The sequence below is a fragment of the Herpailurus yagouaroundi genome, unplaced genomic scaffold (genome assembly GCF_014898765.1).
Source record: "Herpailurus yagouaroundi ecotype Mexico unplaced genomic scaffold, PumYag 100, whole genome shotgun sequence".
NCBI classification, from domain to species: Eukaryota; Metazoa; Chordata; class Mammalia; order Carnivora; family Felidae; genus Herpailurus; species Herpailurus yagouaroundi.
In genome coordinates, this window is record NW_024412391.1 from 59882451 (window position 1) to 59897418 (window position 14968).

Genomic DNA, 14968 nt, shown 5'->3' on the forward strand with positions numbered 1-14968 from the left:
CTTTGGCAGGATGAATCAAGAACCTTAAATGGTCGTGCATCTGACTTCAGTAATAAATTTTTTTAAATTTTTTTAAATGTTTATTCATTTTTGAGAGACAGACAGAGTGGGAGCAGGGAAGGGGCAGAGAGAGAGGGAGACACAGAATCCGAAGCAGGCTTCAGGCTCTGAGCTGTCAGCACAGAGCCTGACGCGGGGCTCAAACCCGCAGACTGTGAGATCATGGCCTAAGCCGAAGTCGGATGCTTAACTAACTGAGCCACCCAGGTGCCCCTCAAGTTTTTCAGAATACTTAATAATATGGGAAATTAATTATGCAATAATGTTAAGTGAAAAACTATAATCATAAACTTGGTGTCAAGTATTTTCTCCACTTGTAAAAAATTGAACATAAATACATATATTTCCCCTTTCCAAATACATAATATAAATATATAAATATAGACATTTGCCTTTTCTAGACATGTCCTGGTTTCAGATTTATTAAATGCCTCTCTAAATGTGCTAAAATATGACAATCCCCCACCCCCCTCGAAAGAGATATCAGTGATGTTGATGACTTCCTCATTTTATATAATTTTATAATATTGTATCTGGGAGTTCTTTTTAAATAGCCACTGGAATTATTGGCTTTTACTCAATTTAAATTAAAAATACAATTAAAGTGCCCTGAATATTTTCCATACGTGTTTCTGTTAAGTCACATCACCAACGATGTCATCTTTACCCCAATTCTGTCAGTATAGATTCTTTTCTTCAAAACTTTACTTTTGCAACTGTTAAATTTTTATCTTCTTAGATCAGGTTCATGCCTCCTTCCTGTTGAGATTTTCTGGGCTTCTATTAAGTTAATCATTCCTGTCACCTTCCTGTCTTCAGCAAATATAGAATTCTGCCTTCTGTCGCATCATCCCAGTTATTCGTAAACGTGCTGCTCAGGGCAGAGCATTGGCAGCTTTATTTCTACTACCCACCTCATCCCAGGCTCTTCTGCTGGGGCTGATGGCTGCAGGACCAGGGGCATTCAGGAACATGGCGACACTTCATGGAAGTGCCAAAGTCAAAGTATTGGGAAGCTGGGAAGGAGACTTGCAAAACTGGACAGCGGTAGAGAAAAGAAAGAGGGAATACAGTGTAGAATGAATTCTCTTTTGGCCCCAGTACTTGTCTTGGTTGCTCAGCACATGTGGGTTATTGTGTAACTGATTGCACGCATTGCCCGCACCTTGTAAGCGGTACCTTATGGCGCTAGACCCTATCCTAGGAGTTCTGTGTGCATAGCCTCATTCGATCTCCATCACGGCCCTGAGACACAGATACTGTTAGATCATCTATGTCCAAGGTCACACAGCTGATAAATGCTAAGCCACAATCTGAACTGCGAAAATCTGAGCTATGACATTTCACAATGCAAACGCATTTCAGTTGTGATATATTGTGGCCAACTTTTAACCCCTGTGCTATTTATTTCCTTTGGTGAAAGAATAAAAGGAAACAGACCAATGCTGACTGTAGTAAGACATAGCTTTTAGGACTATAGGAAGAAATATTATGGTCATATAATTAATACATTTTCCTTTTGTCCTCCAGAAAGAAGAAATTATCAAAATTATTTTTGAGATATGTGGTAAGATTTGACTGTCAAGAAGAGAATCATCACTTTAAAGTACCAACCCTACTATGTTCTGTGTTGGTCAAGATAAATGTGGTCACCCGGAGATGTAGATGATACAGCTCATGGGAACGTTTGAAGCTCTTTTGAAAAGTCAATGAGAAATGGCAAGAAGCAGTGAGAGAGGCTATAGGAATCCTGATTTAAAAAAAGAAATCATCTTCCCAGGGTGGTTCAGAAGAGTGAAGATACTGGCCCTGGAGTCTGTGGGCAGCCAGGCCTTTTGTGAGCACAGAGCTCATTTGTAATCAGTGACATTTACCTGAGCTTGGGAAGGAAAAAACAACAAAAGAAATATAACCACAGGGGCCTAACTGGTATTTGAATCCAGCCTGGCTGGTGATTATATTGTCTGTGTTTTTCCTGAAGCAAGAAGTCTCTCTGAGTGGAGTTTTAAGCACTATTTCTAGAGCGCATTTCATTTCAGAGGCAGGCCGACAGAGTCAGGAGGTCATCTTGCTTCAGAGCTCCATCTAAATGCTTCTATGGCTAAATATGATTGACTTAAAATAGAATTAGCAGAAAGAGGAAGAAAAGAGATTAGCCAAAAGGCAAGAGATTAATAGACTAATGAAGATAAGAGAAACTTGTGTGTTTCAAACAGACAGAGGCAGAAATGTCTTTGTTTTTCCTTACAGAGAACCCCTGAACTGGCTTGTCCCCCAAAAGACCTCTGGGCTTTAAGAACCCACTTGGGACTCTGTATGGTGACAGGCCAATTTAGATGTGGCTTCTGAGTTTTAGAAGCCCTGTAAATATAACACCAAGTTTCCTCATGATTTTTTGCGGTAGGGTTGTTGGGCAACCTGAGGATATGAATAAACCAATGGAGCCCTGATAGTTCTTATTTCCTGGTGACCCTAACGATTGCTTTGAATGGTAAACCCTAAATAGAAGGTGTTTATTGACCAGCATTCTGAGATCATTCTCCTTAAAAGGTTTCATAGTATGGATGCACTGTTGGCCTCACTGAGCCAGCTTAGCGGTCACTGTGAGTGACTCGAGACATAAACTTGAGTAGCTGGGGACAGCTATTCTTGTGAACAGTTACAGGTCCTAATCCCTCCCCCATGATTAAACATTTTCAATCCATCACTTTACCCACTGCTGATGCTAATGAGCAAATAGCAAATCTCACAGAAGGATATGATTGAAGACTAAAATAGTAGCTTTCAGATTCAGTTTCAATACAAATGCTGGAAGGATAAAGAGCAAACTGAGGATAGGGTGATCTCTTAGGAAGAGGGAGAAGAATGTCATCAGGAAGGCATACACAGGGATGCCATCTCTTTTAAAAATGTATTTTTTTAATCGGAGAAATTGGCACATAGCTGTACGTTATTTTATCTTCTACGGTGTTTTGGTGGTGGGGGGGGGGTTGGGGTTGTTTTTGCAGTATACTTTTATTTAAAGTCAGATATAGAAACCAGAGGTGGACAGTTGTTAGCTATGTTAACACTCACAGAGAAGGAAAGTAATAATCCAGGTCTCTGGTTCATCCCTGCCCCTCTCTCATACCAATCAGTAAGTTTTTATTTTCATTCATGCAATGTTTCTACCTCAACATGCATCTTTTAGGTTGTGGGCCCAAATGCAGAGAGACTCCTCTAGAACTGCTGTTTGTGATCGACAGCTCTGAAAGCGTGGGGCTGGAGAACTTCCAGATCATCAAAAATCTTGTGAAGACTCTGTCTGACCAGGTTGCTCTGGACCTAGCTACGGCCCGCATCGGCATAATTAACTATAGCCATAAGGTGGAGAAGGTGGCCCACTTGACACAGTTCTCCAACAAGGATGACTTCAAGCTGGCTGTGGACAACATGCAGTATCTGGGGGAAGGCACCTACACGGCCACAGCACTCCATGAAGCCAACCACATGTTTGAAGCTGCAAGACCAGGTGTAAAGAAGGTGGCCTTGGTCATCACTGATGGGCAGACAGATATCCGAGATGAAAAGAATCTGACAGAGGTAGTGAAGAAAGCCAGTGACATGAATGTGGAAATATTTGTGATTGGGGTAGTGAAGAAAAATGACCCCAACTTCGAAATGTTCCACAAAGAAATGAATCTGATTGCTACTGACCCAGATAGTGAGCACGTTTATCAGTTTGATGACTTCATTACCCTGCAAGGTAAGACTCAGTATCAGGTGAAAGGAGTTGATGTTATTGCTCCAAGTACCACATCACTGGATTATTCTGACCAAAAATGGAAATCAGTAGGAGGCTAATGAGGCTTACACCAACATTTAATTGAACACATAAACTCCGGAAGGTAAAACACATTTAGCATCAATCCAGTTTAGAGAGTATAATCTCTTGTCTTTATTCATTTGGAATAAGTGCTGAGTTGGCCTTGGAGTTTGTTAACTGAGCTATCATGGTTGAGGATATGGTTAAAAAGAAAGAGTAGGATTGGGGATATTCTAAGGTAATGTTCAAAAAGTTACCTAATTGCATAAGAGATGCAGTAAGCCAATAGCAAGGCAGAAAATAATCATGGAAGCAAAGTGAATTAAGAAATACACAGGGAATGAAAAAAAGTTATGGTAATCTAAAGAGATGAGAAATACAATAACTGGGATTATTCTATTCTAGTCTCTGTTCTATTTCCTATTCTCTGCTCTTAACAAAATATGAAGATAATGAAGAATAAACAGGTGGATATCAGGAGTTTATCTTTTTTTTTTAAGTTTATTTATTTGAGAGATGGGGAGGGGGAGACAGAGAGAGAGAGAGAGAGAGAGAGAGAGAGAGAGAGAGAATCCCTAGCAGGCTCCATGCTGTCAGTGCAGAGCCTGATGTGGGGCTCAATCTCAAAAACCATGAGATCATGAACTGAACCAATATCAAGAGTTGGATGCTTAACCAACTGAGCCACCCATGTGCCCCAGGAGTCTATCTCAAAGTACAACATTGTGAATAGTCATCATGCTACTCTGATGGGCTTCCCTCTATTACTTTACTCTTTCACATGAACTGATATTTTCCAGTGAGTCATTCTAAGACACTAACTCATCTACAATTGCAGTAGGGTCAGTACTGTTTCACAAGCAATATTCCAATTCTTTGGAAACTGATAACTCATTCCAGCTTAGGAAGTAAGTAAAACATATGCTTAATCTGTTTGCAGTCTTAGGTTTGGCTCCCTCTTTCCTTCCCCACCCATCTTGGAGCGGGGTCTGACGTGGCCTAACACAGACTTTCTTTGCCTCATGCTGCTCCTGGCCTACTCTGGGTCCTAGCATAGCTCACCAGAAGAATAGCATGCCTCACTCAGAACCTTCTTACTTTCACTTTCTCCCTTTCTCCAGGCCTTTCGAACCTGGGGTTTCATTTCCTTAACACACACTGCAGGGTGACTGGTGGGTTTATCTCACATAGTCAATCTCACTGGGCTATTAATGTGTTCGAATGTCCATAAATATGACACATTTCAGACATATTATGTTTTGATAATTAAGAACTTTATCATCTTAACCAAAGGAGTTAGACTTCATTCCAGCCAATGAGGGATATATTTTTGGACTGGCTGGCCTTTTGCTATCCCTAAAACCAGAGATGACTGGCTATTATACTTCTTATGGGTAGAACTTGCCCCTTCCACAGAATAGTTCAGCTGATGCTTTGGATAGCAAGGATTTAAGTCATTCTTTTGCGTACTTTAGGTTGTTGTACGTTATTAAATTAAATTGAATTATTTTATCTTATTATTTTTGAAAGTTTATTTGTTTTGAGAGAAACAGTGCAAATGGGGGAGGGGTAGCAAGAGAGAGGGAGAGAGGGGCGCCTGGGTGGCTCAGTCGGTTAAGCATTCGACTTCAGCTCAGGTCATGATCTCGTGGTTTGCAAGTTCAAGCCCTGCATGGGGTTCTGTGCTGACAGCTCAGAGCCTGGAGCCTGCTTGGGATTCTGTGTCTCCCTCTCTCTCTGCCTCTCCCCCACTTGTGCTCTGTCTCTCCCTGTCTCAAAAATAAATAAACATGAAAAAAAAATTTAGAGAGAGAGGGAGAGAATCCTAAGCAGGCTCCACACTGCCAGCACAGAGCTCCATGTGAGGCTCAAACCCACGAATCATGAGATCATAACCTGAGCCAATACGAAGAGTTGGACTTAACAGACTGAGCCACCCAGGCACCCCAAAGTGAATTATTTTAGATGGCCTCTTATAGGTGAGGCCCAAATGCTTTAAAACTTAGTTCACCGAGCAGTTGACTTCAAGTGATGTGAAAATGTCTTTTTGTTTTAAGCAAAGTGTGGAAGATCTCTTTAAACATATTTTGTTCCCACTCTCCCCCCCTTTTATACTTCTCTTTTAAAAGACACCCTGAAGCAAAAAGTGTTTAAAAAGAAGTGTGAGGATTTTGATTCCTACCTCATTCAAGTTTTGGGTTCTCCACTACTTCAACCTGGGTTGGGGATATCAGAGGAAGAACTTGGTGGATCCACTCCAGAGCCTCAGGAAGAAATTTCAGAGTCCGTGAGTAACTGTCATGCCTAATTTGTGCCTAGCTTAAAATTGTGTATTCTGCTTTACATCAAAGACCATCTTGCCCTGCAGTGGCAAGAATCAACTGAGGGAGGGATATGTATTTTCAAGTCCTTGACTATAAATAGTAGTACTTTTGTCTTCATATATCTAGTTCTGAAACAGCTCTGGGGCTTGTGAACATGAATATGATTTTTAAAAATGTTTCCATATTTTATAAGTAATTATTTATTGAGTGCTACAAGTAATCTTTTTGTAGTGTACCCCAGCTACCACCAAAGAAATCGTGCACACTACTAGGACAGATTAACACTACACTATTTTAATCACCCAGTTGCCTTGCTCTGTGGATCCTTTCGTACAGGTTACAAGTCCCCCTCATCCTTCTGTGTATATGCTCCCCACTCTGCATCCTCACAAGTTTCTTCTACGTGTGCACATGCTCAACCTGCCATTTTCCATGATCCAAGCCCTGCTCTTGCTCATTTAGCTTCCACCTCCTGTGCTCAGAGTGGGGATGGGGTGGGAGGCTAAGCATCTCTATGGTACAAGGTGGATGCTCTGTTTCAGAGTTCCTCAATCACATGTGCGAGAAAGAACTGCCCCCTGAATGTGCTGAGACAAATATGACAATCCCCATAGCAAGCTTCTGGGCACTGACCTCAGCCAATCAGGTCAGGAGCAATAGCTGTTAGGTTCTTTTAGGTGAAAATTAGAGAGCCTGCCATAATTACTGGTAAAGGAGTGCTGTGGTCTCTTCCCCACCAAGTTACAATTGAAGCAGGGCTGACTGATCCCTACCACACATATGGACATCTCCTAGCAAGAGGCACACAGGTGTCATACCCCTATTCTGTGAGCTCAGTGAAGTCCCTGTGCTGTGCTTTAATGAAAGGACATGAAATATTCATTATTAGCAAATGCAGTAATATTCTAGCATTAGGATTCAATTAACTATCTAGTTGGACTAAGGCTCTGAGAAACCTCCAGATTACTAGCTGGACCCAGAACCATTCAGATGGCCTAGGTTGCCATTCCTAAGGGGACAGACTATAGGACTCACTGGATTTTTATACTCTGTTCAAAAAAGGGTATAAAAGTCTCTAATATATTTTTATTTGATTAAATACTGACTCCAAGATGAGTAATTCCAGTGAGAGCAATAGAGTGCCCCTGGATTGCAGATTGAAATTCACATACACATTTATACCATATGGTCTATATCAGGGGTCAGCAAATTCTGTAAAGGGCCACATAGTAAAATTATTTACTTATTTATTTTTGGTTCTGCATGTCATTTGATCTCTTTTGCAATTACTCAGCCCTGCCTTTGAAGTGCACAAGCAGCCATAGCCAATACTTAAGTGAACCAACGTGGCTACATTCAGATAAAAGTTGTTTCTAAAAACAGATGAAAACTTGGATTTGGCCCATGGGGTTTGCCGATTCTGGTCTTCACTGAGCATTTAAAAGTAAATTACAGACAAGAAAGTACACAGTTTATCTCTTCCTGAGCATAGAATGCTCCTGGGGCCTTGCCTGCTTGTGTGACTTACCACTTTGTCCCTTCCCTACTCAATCTTCTGAAGATTTCCTATATGAGAGCAAACTCAGGTTTGATTCAGCAAGTGGCACTTAAACCCTGAACTCTCCTTGTAATCAATGAATTCTATAGTATGTATTGATCATTTACCACTGTATGAGGTGGTGGCTCTTAAGACACAGTTTCTGCCCAAGAGAAGTCCATGGCCTATCAGGAATATGGAACATGCAAGAAATATTAAGAAATTTAGCAGAGCTGTGGGTGAGGCACAAAAGATGTTGCAGTTAATTTCAGAGTAAAGGAAGAATTTACAGAGGAAGTGGCATTGAGCTGAGTTTTAAGGATAAGTAGGAGTTTCTCAAGAAAAGGGTAGGGGGAAGGGTATTTCCAGCAGAGGGAACATGTGGGCAAAGGGGGATTCCAAAAGGCATGGCATTTTAAGGCATTAGGACAGGTTCAGTCTAACTGGAGCCTAAGACGTGTGTGGAAGAATGGTGAGTGTTACAGCTGGACGTTACACACGTCATGTGGCAGGTGAAGGAGCTTGAACTTCATCTGTAGGCCAGGCAGCCAGGAGAAAGCAGAGGAGTTTCTAAAGTGAGGGTCGTATGGTCATGTTTGGTTTGCATGGGGAATAACCCTGTTGCAGCACAAAGGAGAAGTAGAAGGAGGAGGAGGACGGGAGATTGGAGTGGAGCTGTGAGATCCTGTGATGGTCCACAAGAGAGGTAATGAGGCCCTGAACTAATGCAGGGTGGTTGGAATGAAACCAGGCATAGAGTAGAAGTCATTTCTGGGGTAGAATTTAGTGACTGGATGGATTGGAACTTAACCAGCTGGATTTCTAATTTGGATTTGGAGTGAACTGAAACACTATCTGCTGAGATGGAGGCTATAGGAGGCAAATCTCACAAATTGTGAGATCATGACCTGAGCCAATAATTAAGAGGTGGACGCTTAACCGACTGACTTACCCAGGTGCCCCATGGTGGGGTATTTTGAGGAAAATAATGAGCTAAGTTTGCTCCAGGTAAAGTGGAGGTGCCTGAGGGACCTCCAAGGCACTTACAACACAGAATGAGGGACAGCAAGCCCCTCTGCCTCTGCTATCACTACCCAGGAAGTTAGAGGGACCTGAGAAACAAATGATGTTAACAGATTATGACAGATGAAGCAGTCTAGTAGTTGCGGAGGGGAGGGCATAAGAAAAGTGCATCCAAAATGGTTTGGATTTATAACACCAAGCACCACATAAAGGGAAACTGAGGCTCAGCTAGGCTCTCCTAGGGTGCCTCTGAGCAAGATAGTGAAGCTTGCAAAGGTCTTGAGCTTCTAGCCCTTATCTCTAGACCTTCTCACCCTGGCTCTCTTTGCAGAAGCACCAAGGCAAGATTGAAGTTTTAAACAATAAATGTTCCTAATAGATTTTAGACTGAACAAACATATCTGCATTTATATTCATAGCTCTGTCATGTGCATATATAATGTACACACACATAAATACAAACACATACTTATATACCTATGCATGCACACCCACCTTTATCTTAAAGCATAATTACAAAAATAAATAAATAAATGTATAATTACAAGAATCCAAACATGTAATGTGAATCTGCCCAAACCTTTCGATTCTCAGATTGTTCCCAAGCCTACCCCTAGGCAATCCTGTAAAACAAATGATCCCAGAAGTCTTATTTCTGTTACTGTGTCTGTATTTCTTTTCTCTGTTGCCTCATTACCCCTTACAGCATTTACTTCTGGACTTCCTTCTTCTCTTCTTTCTATCAAAATCTGTTCTTAGAGAAAAGTCTAGTTATTTATACATTTGTGTCAACTCTAAGTCAATGGGTTTCCACCTCCAAGAAGGACTTACATTTTAAGCATTGCATCTTTTTGTGGAGTGAATGTGAGGCACACTACACATCTGTGAACAGGTGGGTTGGGAAATGTAGAAAGCAGGTGCATTTCCCAGGTTCTACTAAATTCATAACACTTCGGCAACCCCTGCTCTGTTGCTCTCTTAGGCCAGTCTTGGGAAGCTAAACATGGGCATCCATTCTAGTCTGTTCCTCTCCTGAGATCTCAGGATAATGGATTCTTTCTTTGGAGCTGATTACATTTTACATTGTTAATAATTATTTATGCATATACCTTAACTCTCCTAATGGATTGAACTTCCTTGAGAACATGATCTGTGTCTAAATAAATGTTGTGTCCCACTTATGACTCAAAACTGTGCTTCATCTTTCATACAATAGATGCCCAATAAATACTTGTTGACCAAATGAATGCTATGCCAAATGTTAGGCTAAAAAAGAAATCTCAAATTTTTCTTCAATGAAAGGCATCAATTACACTGTTTTTAAAAAAAATCCTTATCTTTCACGGGACTAATAATGTTGACACTCATGTTCCTTTATTCTTTCTGGGCATATTCAGTTAGGTTAAGATTTCCAAGATAAAAATGTGAGTGGGGCAATAAAATCAAGGACACATTATTTAGTCAGACCAACTGATTATATCCAGTAATGGTTCATTAAGCAAATAAGCATATTAATTTCCTGCATGAAGTCACTTTTTGTCATTCTAAATGTATTAATAAACTAATGTCAACACACAGGTTGTTTACTCACTGGAGCTGGTTTCTTATAACAATATTCTAGCTTTTTTTTTCCAGTTGAAAGAGTAGAAACGAAAGAAGCCCTGTGTACCCTTTCCTTAAAGCTTCTTTCTGTACCATGAAAATTTGTTCCCTGATTGCCAATAACTTGGATAACTGGCAGCAGAGATATATTCCTCTTGGTGGAAAGGAGGCTGTGGGATTCCTATGCAGGGTGCTTCCACAGCAAGCCAGTGAAGGGGGAGTCAAGCTAGTTTGGGAAGGGTGCCTCTGGGTAGCTCTGTACCAGGAGGAAGTGGGAAGTTGGGAGTCTTCTCGCCTTTGTTCTCATCAGGAGATGCAGTCCAACGCCAGGATGCAGGCCCCTCATTTCCATGGAGGAAATGTACACCTATTGATGTAAATGATGTAAATGGCAAACTAACATAGCAGGCTGATGGCTGGCCGTCCCACCCTCTCACTGTCCACCCTTTCAGTGAGACCCTGTCCCTGGTCCCCATCCCACTTGCCTCATCACTCCCCTCATGTCCATCTCATTTTCACTCCTGCTGGCTCTCCCATCTCTTACCCCCCTTTCCCTGCAATGTGTATTCATTCTTACTCCATCCTGAGATGGGCTCCACTGGCAATTTCTTTAAGAACTAGAGCTCTGGCAGGTTTTGACTTGATATTGGAATTGGATGTGTCCCTTTGTCCTAAAATATGACCCTAGGCTCTATCCTCAATTCTAATGTGATACCTTTTAGTCTCCTACCTGTGCTCTGAGGCCCATTCCCTTCTGCGTCTTCCAAGACTAGGACCTTGCTTCACTGTTGTGTCAATATTTCCTTTCTTGCCAATATTTCTGACTCCCTCCCTACAGCTAGTAAATAGGTTTTAGACTCTCACATCTAAAACATTCTCTAACCCTCTCTTAGTTCATGTTCCTCTTGCTAATATCCTATCTCTATCTTTTTATAATAAAATTATTCCACAGGCCAGTCTCTGCTGTCTCTGCCTCTCTGTCAAACACACACATATCCCTTTACTCTCCTTCCCTTCCTCTCTGTCTCCACTTCCTTAGTTCTGTTCACTTGGGAAAAATTTCTGAAGGCAGGCTACTGCCTCCAATATGGCCCTGAAACAATCTCCTAATTGCCACATCCTTACTGCCATCCTCTTACTTACTCTCTCATTTGCATAAACACTATGCCGCTCCTTTCTTTGATTTTGAGAGTCTTCTTTCTCCTTGTTCTCCCCCCAGCCTTCTGAACATCCTTTCTCAATTGTTTTGGGGGGTTCTCTGTTTATTCCTTAAATGTTAAACTCTTAACTTTTCTAACATCTGTTCTTAGCCTTCTCTTTCTGAGTTCCAAAGCCACCTATGTTAACAACTCTCAAAATCTGCTTCCCCAGTCCAGATCTTTCACCTGGGCCCCAGGTTTACATTTTTTGTTATCTGTGCAGATCTTACTCTGCGTGTTCCACAGTCAGCCAACATGGAATACGTTCACAATGCTGCTCCTCCAGATTGCCTTCCTTAGGGATATAGTCCCACCAACCAGCCAGGCACCTGATGGGAAACCTGGATGCACTGGTAGCTGTAATCTTACTTTATCTCCATACTTGCTGATACTGTCTTCTTTGGTCTGTTCTTATCATCTCGCAATCCATGCTGTCAACTCTTTTCTCCTCATCCATTCAGACTGAGGTCTCATCATTTCTTTTCTACGTTAATAATATGGTCTCAAAATCCTTGTCCTATCTCTCTTTTCCACATCCTCTCCAGTTTACTCATTACTTGCTGATAGTGTCATTTCATTTATTTTTTTACTCTCAAAAATAACATCATCAATTATTTCTCCTATATGTAATCCCATTTTGACTGAATTTCCTTTAAAAACCTGTCTATAATACAGTGACATCTATTTTAACTTGGTATAAAGCCCCCATGACAGTACATTAGGAAAAATAATATAAACACTTGGGTATATCTGTATCTTCTCCTATAGGATCCTCCTAATAGGATATTGAATTCCTCCTAACAGAATTCAAGCAAAATTCTGCAAGTTGCTTGATCATATTATACACATTAAATGAAATAGTCTATTCATAATCAATGCTCTTAAAACATGTGGACTTTTCAAACCTTCAGAAACAACTTGAGACTGAGACTAGTGTTAGTTTAGCTTCTCCACCAACAGGAAAATTAAGTTGATTTCCTGAAATCAGACCTAATTATTTGTGGTGGTCAAAAAACTCAAATTCTTGATAAAACCCTATGAAACAACCAATATTAGTATTGTTTAGTGAAGTTGCTGTATAAGTGCCATATGTTGCTAATAATAGACTTATTAAGATGCTTCTATCTTATGAAGGGGTAAAAAAAAAAACACTGCAGACTGATCTAGAAGAAATATTCTGGACCTAGAAGTTAGGAAACTTGGCTTGTATTGTCAATGTTGAAGCTAAATACTTTATTTCCTTGGTTCTGTAGTTGGTTTTTTTTTTTTTTTCTATGTTATTATTTCAGAGATCAGGATGCATCTATTTAGTGTGTTGTGGTCTTTTTAAAAAGACTTTAAAGGGGCGCCTGGGTGGCTCAGTCGGTTAAGCGTCCGACTTCAGCTCAGGTCACGATCTCACGGTCCGTGAGTTCGAGCCCCACGTCGGGCTCTGGGCTGATGGTTCAGAGCCTGGAGCCTGTTTCCAATTCTGTGTCTCCCTCTCTCTCTGCCCCTCGCCCGTTCATGCTCTGTCTCTCTCTGTCTCAAAAATAAAATAAACGTTAAAAAAAAATTAAAAAAAAAAAGACTTTAAAAATTTATAGTGTATCTGACAGTGAATGACCTCTTAGAAATAAAATCTGATAGCTGCCTGACATTGCGTGAATCACCTATTACTTAAGATTTCTGTTCCCTCATTTGCAAAGTAAAGGATTATTGCTAGACTCTTCTTCCTTTAAAAAAAAAAATATGATTAGAAAGAAGAGTCTGAAACATTTACTGGGCAACAGCAGAATGGAGGGCATTATACTCATGTAGAGGAGGTTTTAAACAGAATAAAATCCTGCAGTCCACCCTCTAGGAAAGCTGCAGGCCATCAGGGGAGGCACACAGCCCAAACTTAAGGTGTTCCTAACAGTCCTCAGCAGCCTTTACTGCAAATAAAGAGCATCAGTTTAGATATGTGCTGAGAGATCTGGCAAAGAAGTGTGGTCACCTGGGAAGAGTCAATTAAGGTTAGAAGCCTAAGAAATCAGGCACCTTGAAGGCGCTGGCTGTGGAGCCAGCTGGCAGGAGCAGAGTCCCCACAACCAACCAGGAGAAACTTGGATCCTCACTTTTGGAAAAAGCAAAGTCCAAACACATGGGCTAATGCAGATGATGACTAACATTCATCCAGAGAAGACATGAGCTCAGATTTGAAGAGCCTGTCTGTAATATATGCAAGATTTGGGGTAATGAATGACAAGACAAATGTTTGGAAATCACAAACCAAATGACCTTTTGGAATCGTGTGGCACCCTGGCTAGTAATTCTCCTTTTAGCTCTCACGTTCGCTTTCTAGGATGTTGCATGAAATCTGTTTTCTCCTCTTAAAGATCTGCTCTAAGGCTGTAAGAGACTGACACTGTCACATGTGCTTGTCCAGCATCACAAAGTAGCCCTGGACTCTAGGTGTTGCCCCCTCACGTGCCCCTAGCTCCTCTTCTGTGTTGTTTTCTGTGGGGAGTCCCTGCTCGGAGCTAAGACCACTGGTCTCCTCCAAGGAAGGCTGCTGAGGTGATAGGCTTTTGTTTTTAGGTTTAAGATTTATAAAAGATCAGAGAATGCATATAACAAGCAGTTGAGTGCCCGCCACCAGGACATGACTCAGGTTTCCATTTGTTCACTCACTCTTACTTCAGATAAAGTTAAAGTCCTTGCTTGTTTGTGGTCAGTCTGATCCTCCTCCTCCTCCTCCTCCTCCTCCTCCTCCTCCTCCTCCTCCTCCCCCTCCCTCCAAAGGCAATGACTACCCTGAATCGGGTGTGCATTCTGCCAGTAAAGTTTGAGAATGCTTAAATACCACTTTTAGAGAGAGAGATGTCAGGGTCTAATCTTTTCTTATTTTAAAACAATGACATTAAAACCTAAAGGAATGGAATAAGTGACCCAAAGTCCCCTCTCTCCTTCTCTCTCCCTCCAATGTACTCTGAATTTATCCAGTGACTACTATTTGCTGTTTGTTGTTCTATGCAATAAAGATTTTTAAAAAGAAGACAAACAGGAAGGAAAAAAAGGAAAGAAAGAAAATGTGGCATGATTTAATTCCTCTTATCAGGGAGGTGATAGTCACACATGTGAAACAGGAAAGGATAGGAAATAATGTAGGATTAAAGGTTAACTCCTAGATATCAGGGCCAAGGTGGGGAGCATTTGAAGGCACTATGCATGTACTGGAAGGGGAGCATTAGCACTGACTAGGTTATTGGGAAAGGTTTTGGTGCTGGGGACCAACTTTTCCTGGGCCCCTTAGGAGGGCAGACTTTGAGAGCCTGAGGCAGAATGAAAGGGAAGAAATGAAAGGTATAGCAAAGTGGGCTGAGAGGAGTGGCTGGTGAGGTAGCGTGTGTGTGTGTGTGTGTGTGTGTGTGTGTGTGTGTGTGTGTGTGTGTGT

The 14968-nt window shown here is 41.3% G+C and overlaps 1 protein-coding gene across 1 annotated transcript in view; it reads left to right on the forward strand.

Annotated features, from left to right (window-relative positions):
* COL28A1 (collagen type XXVIII alpha 1 chain) overlaps positions 1-14968 on the forward strand; it is a 177412-nt gene that overhangs the window by 155027 nt on the left and 7417 nt on the right. The window contains exons 31-33 of the mRNA XM_040471592.1: positions 1591-1627; positions 3251-3805; positions 5995-6152. Of these exons, the coding sequence (XP_040327526.1) occupies positions 1591-1627; positions 3251-3805; positions 5995-6152 (750 nt within the window). The remainder of the gene's footprint in view (positions 1-1590; positions 1628-3250; positions 3806-5994; positions 6153-14968) is intronic.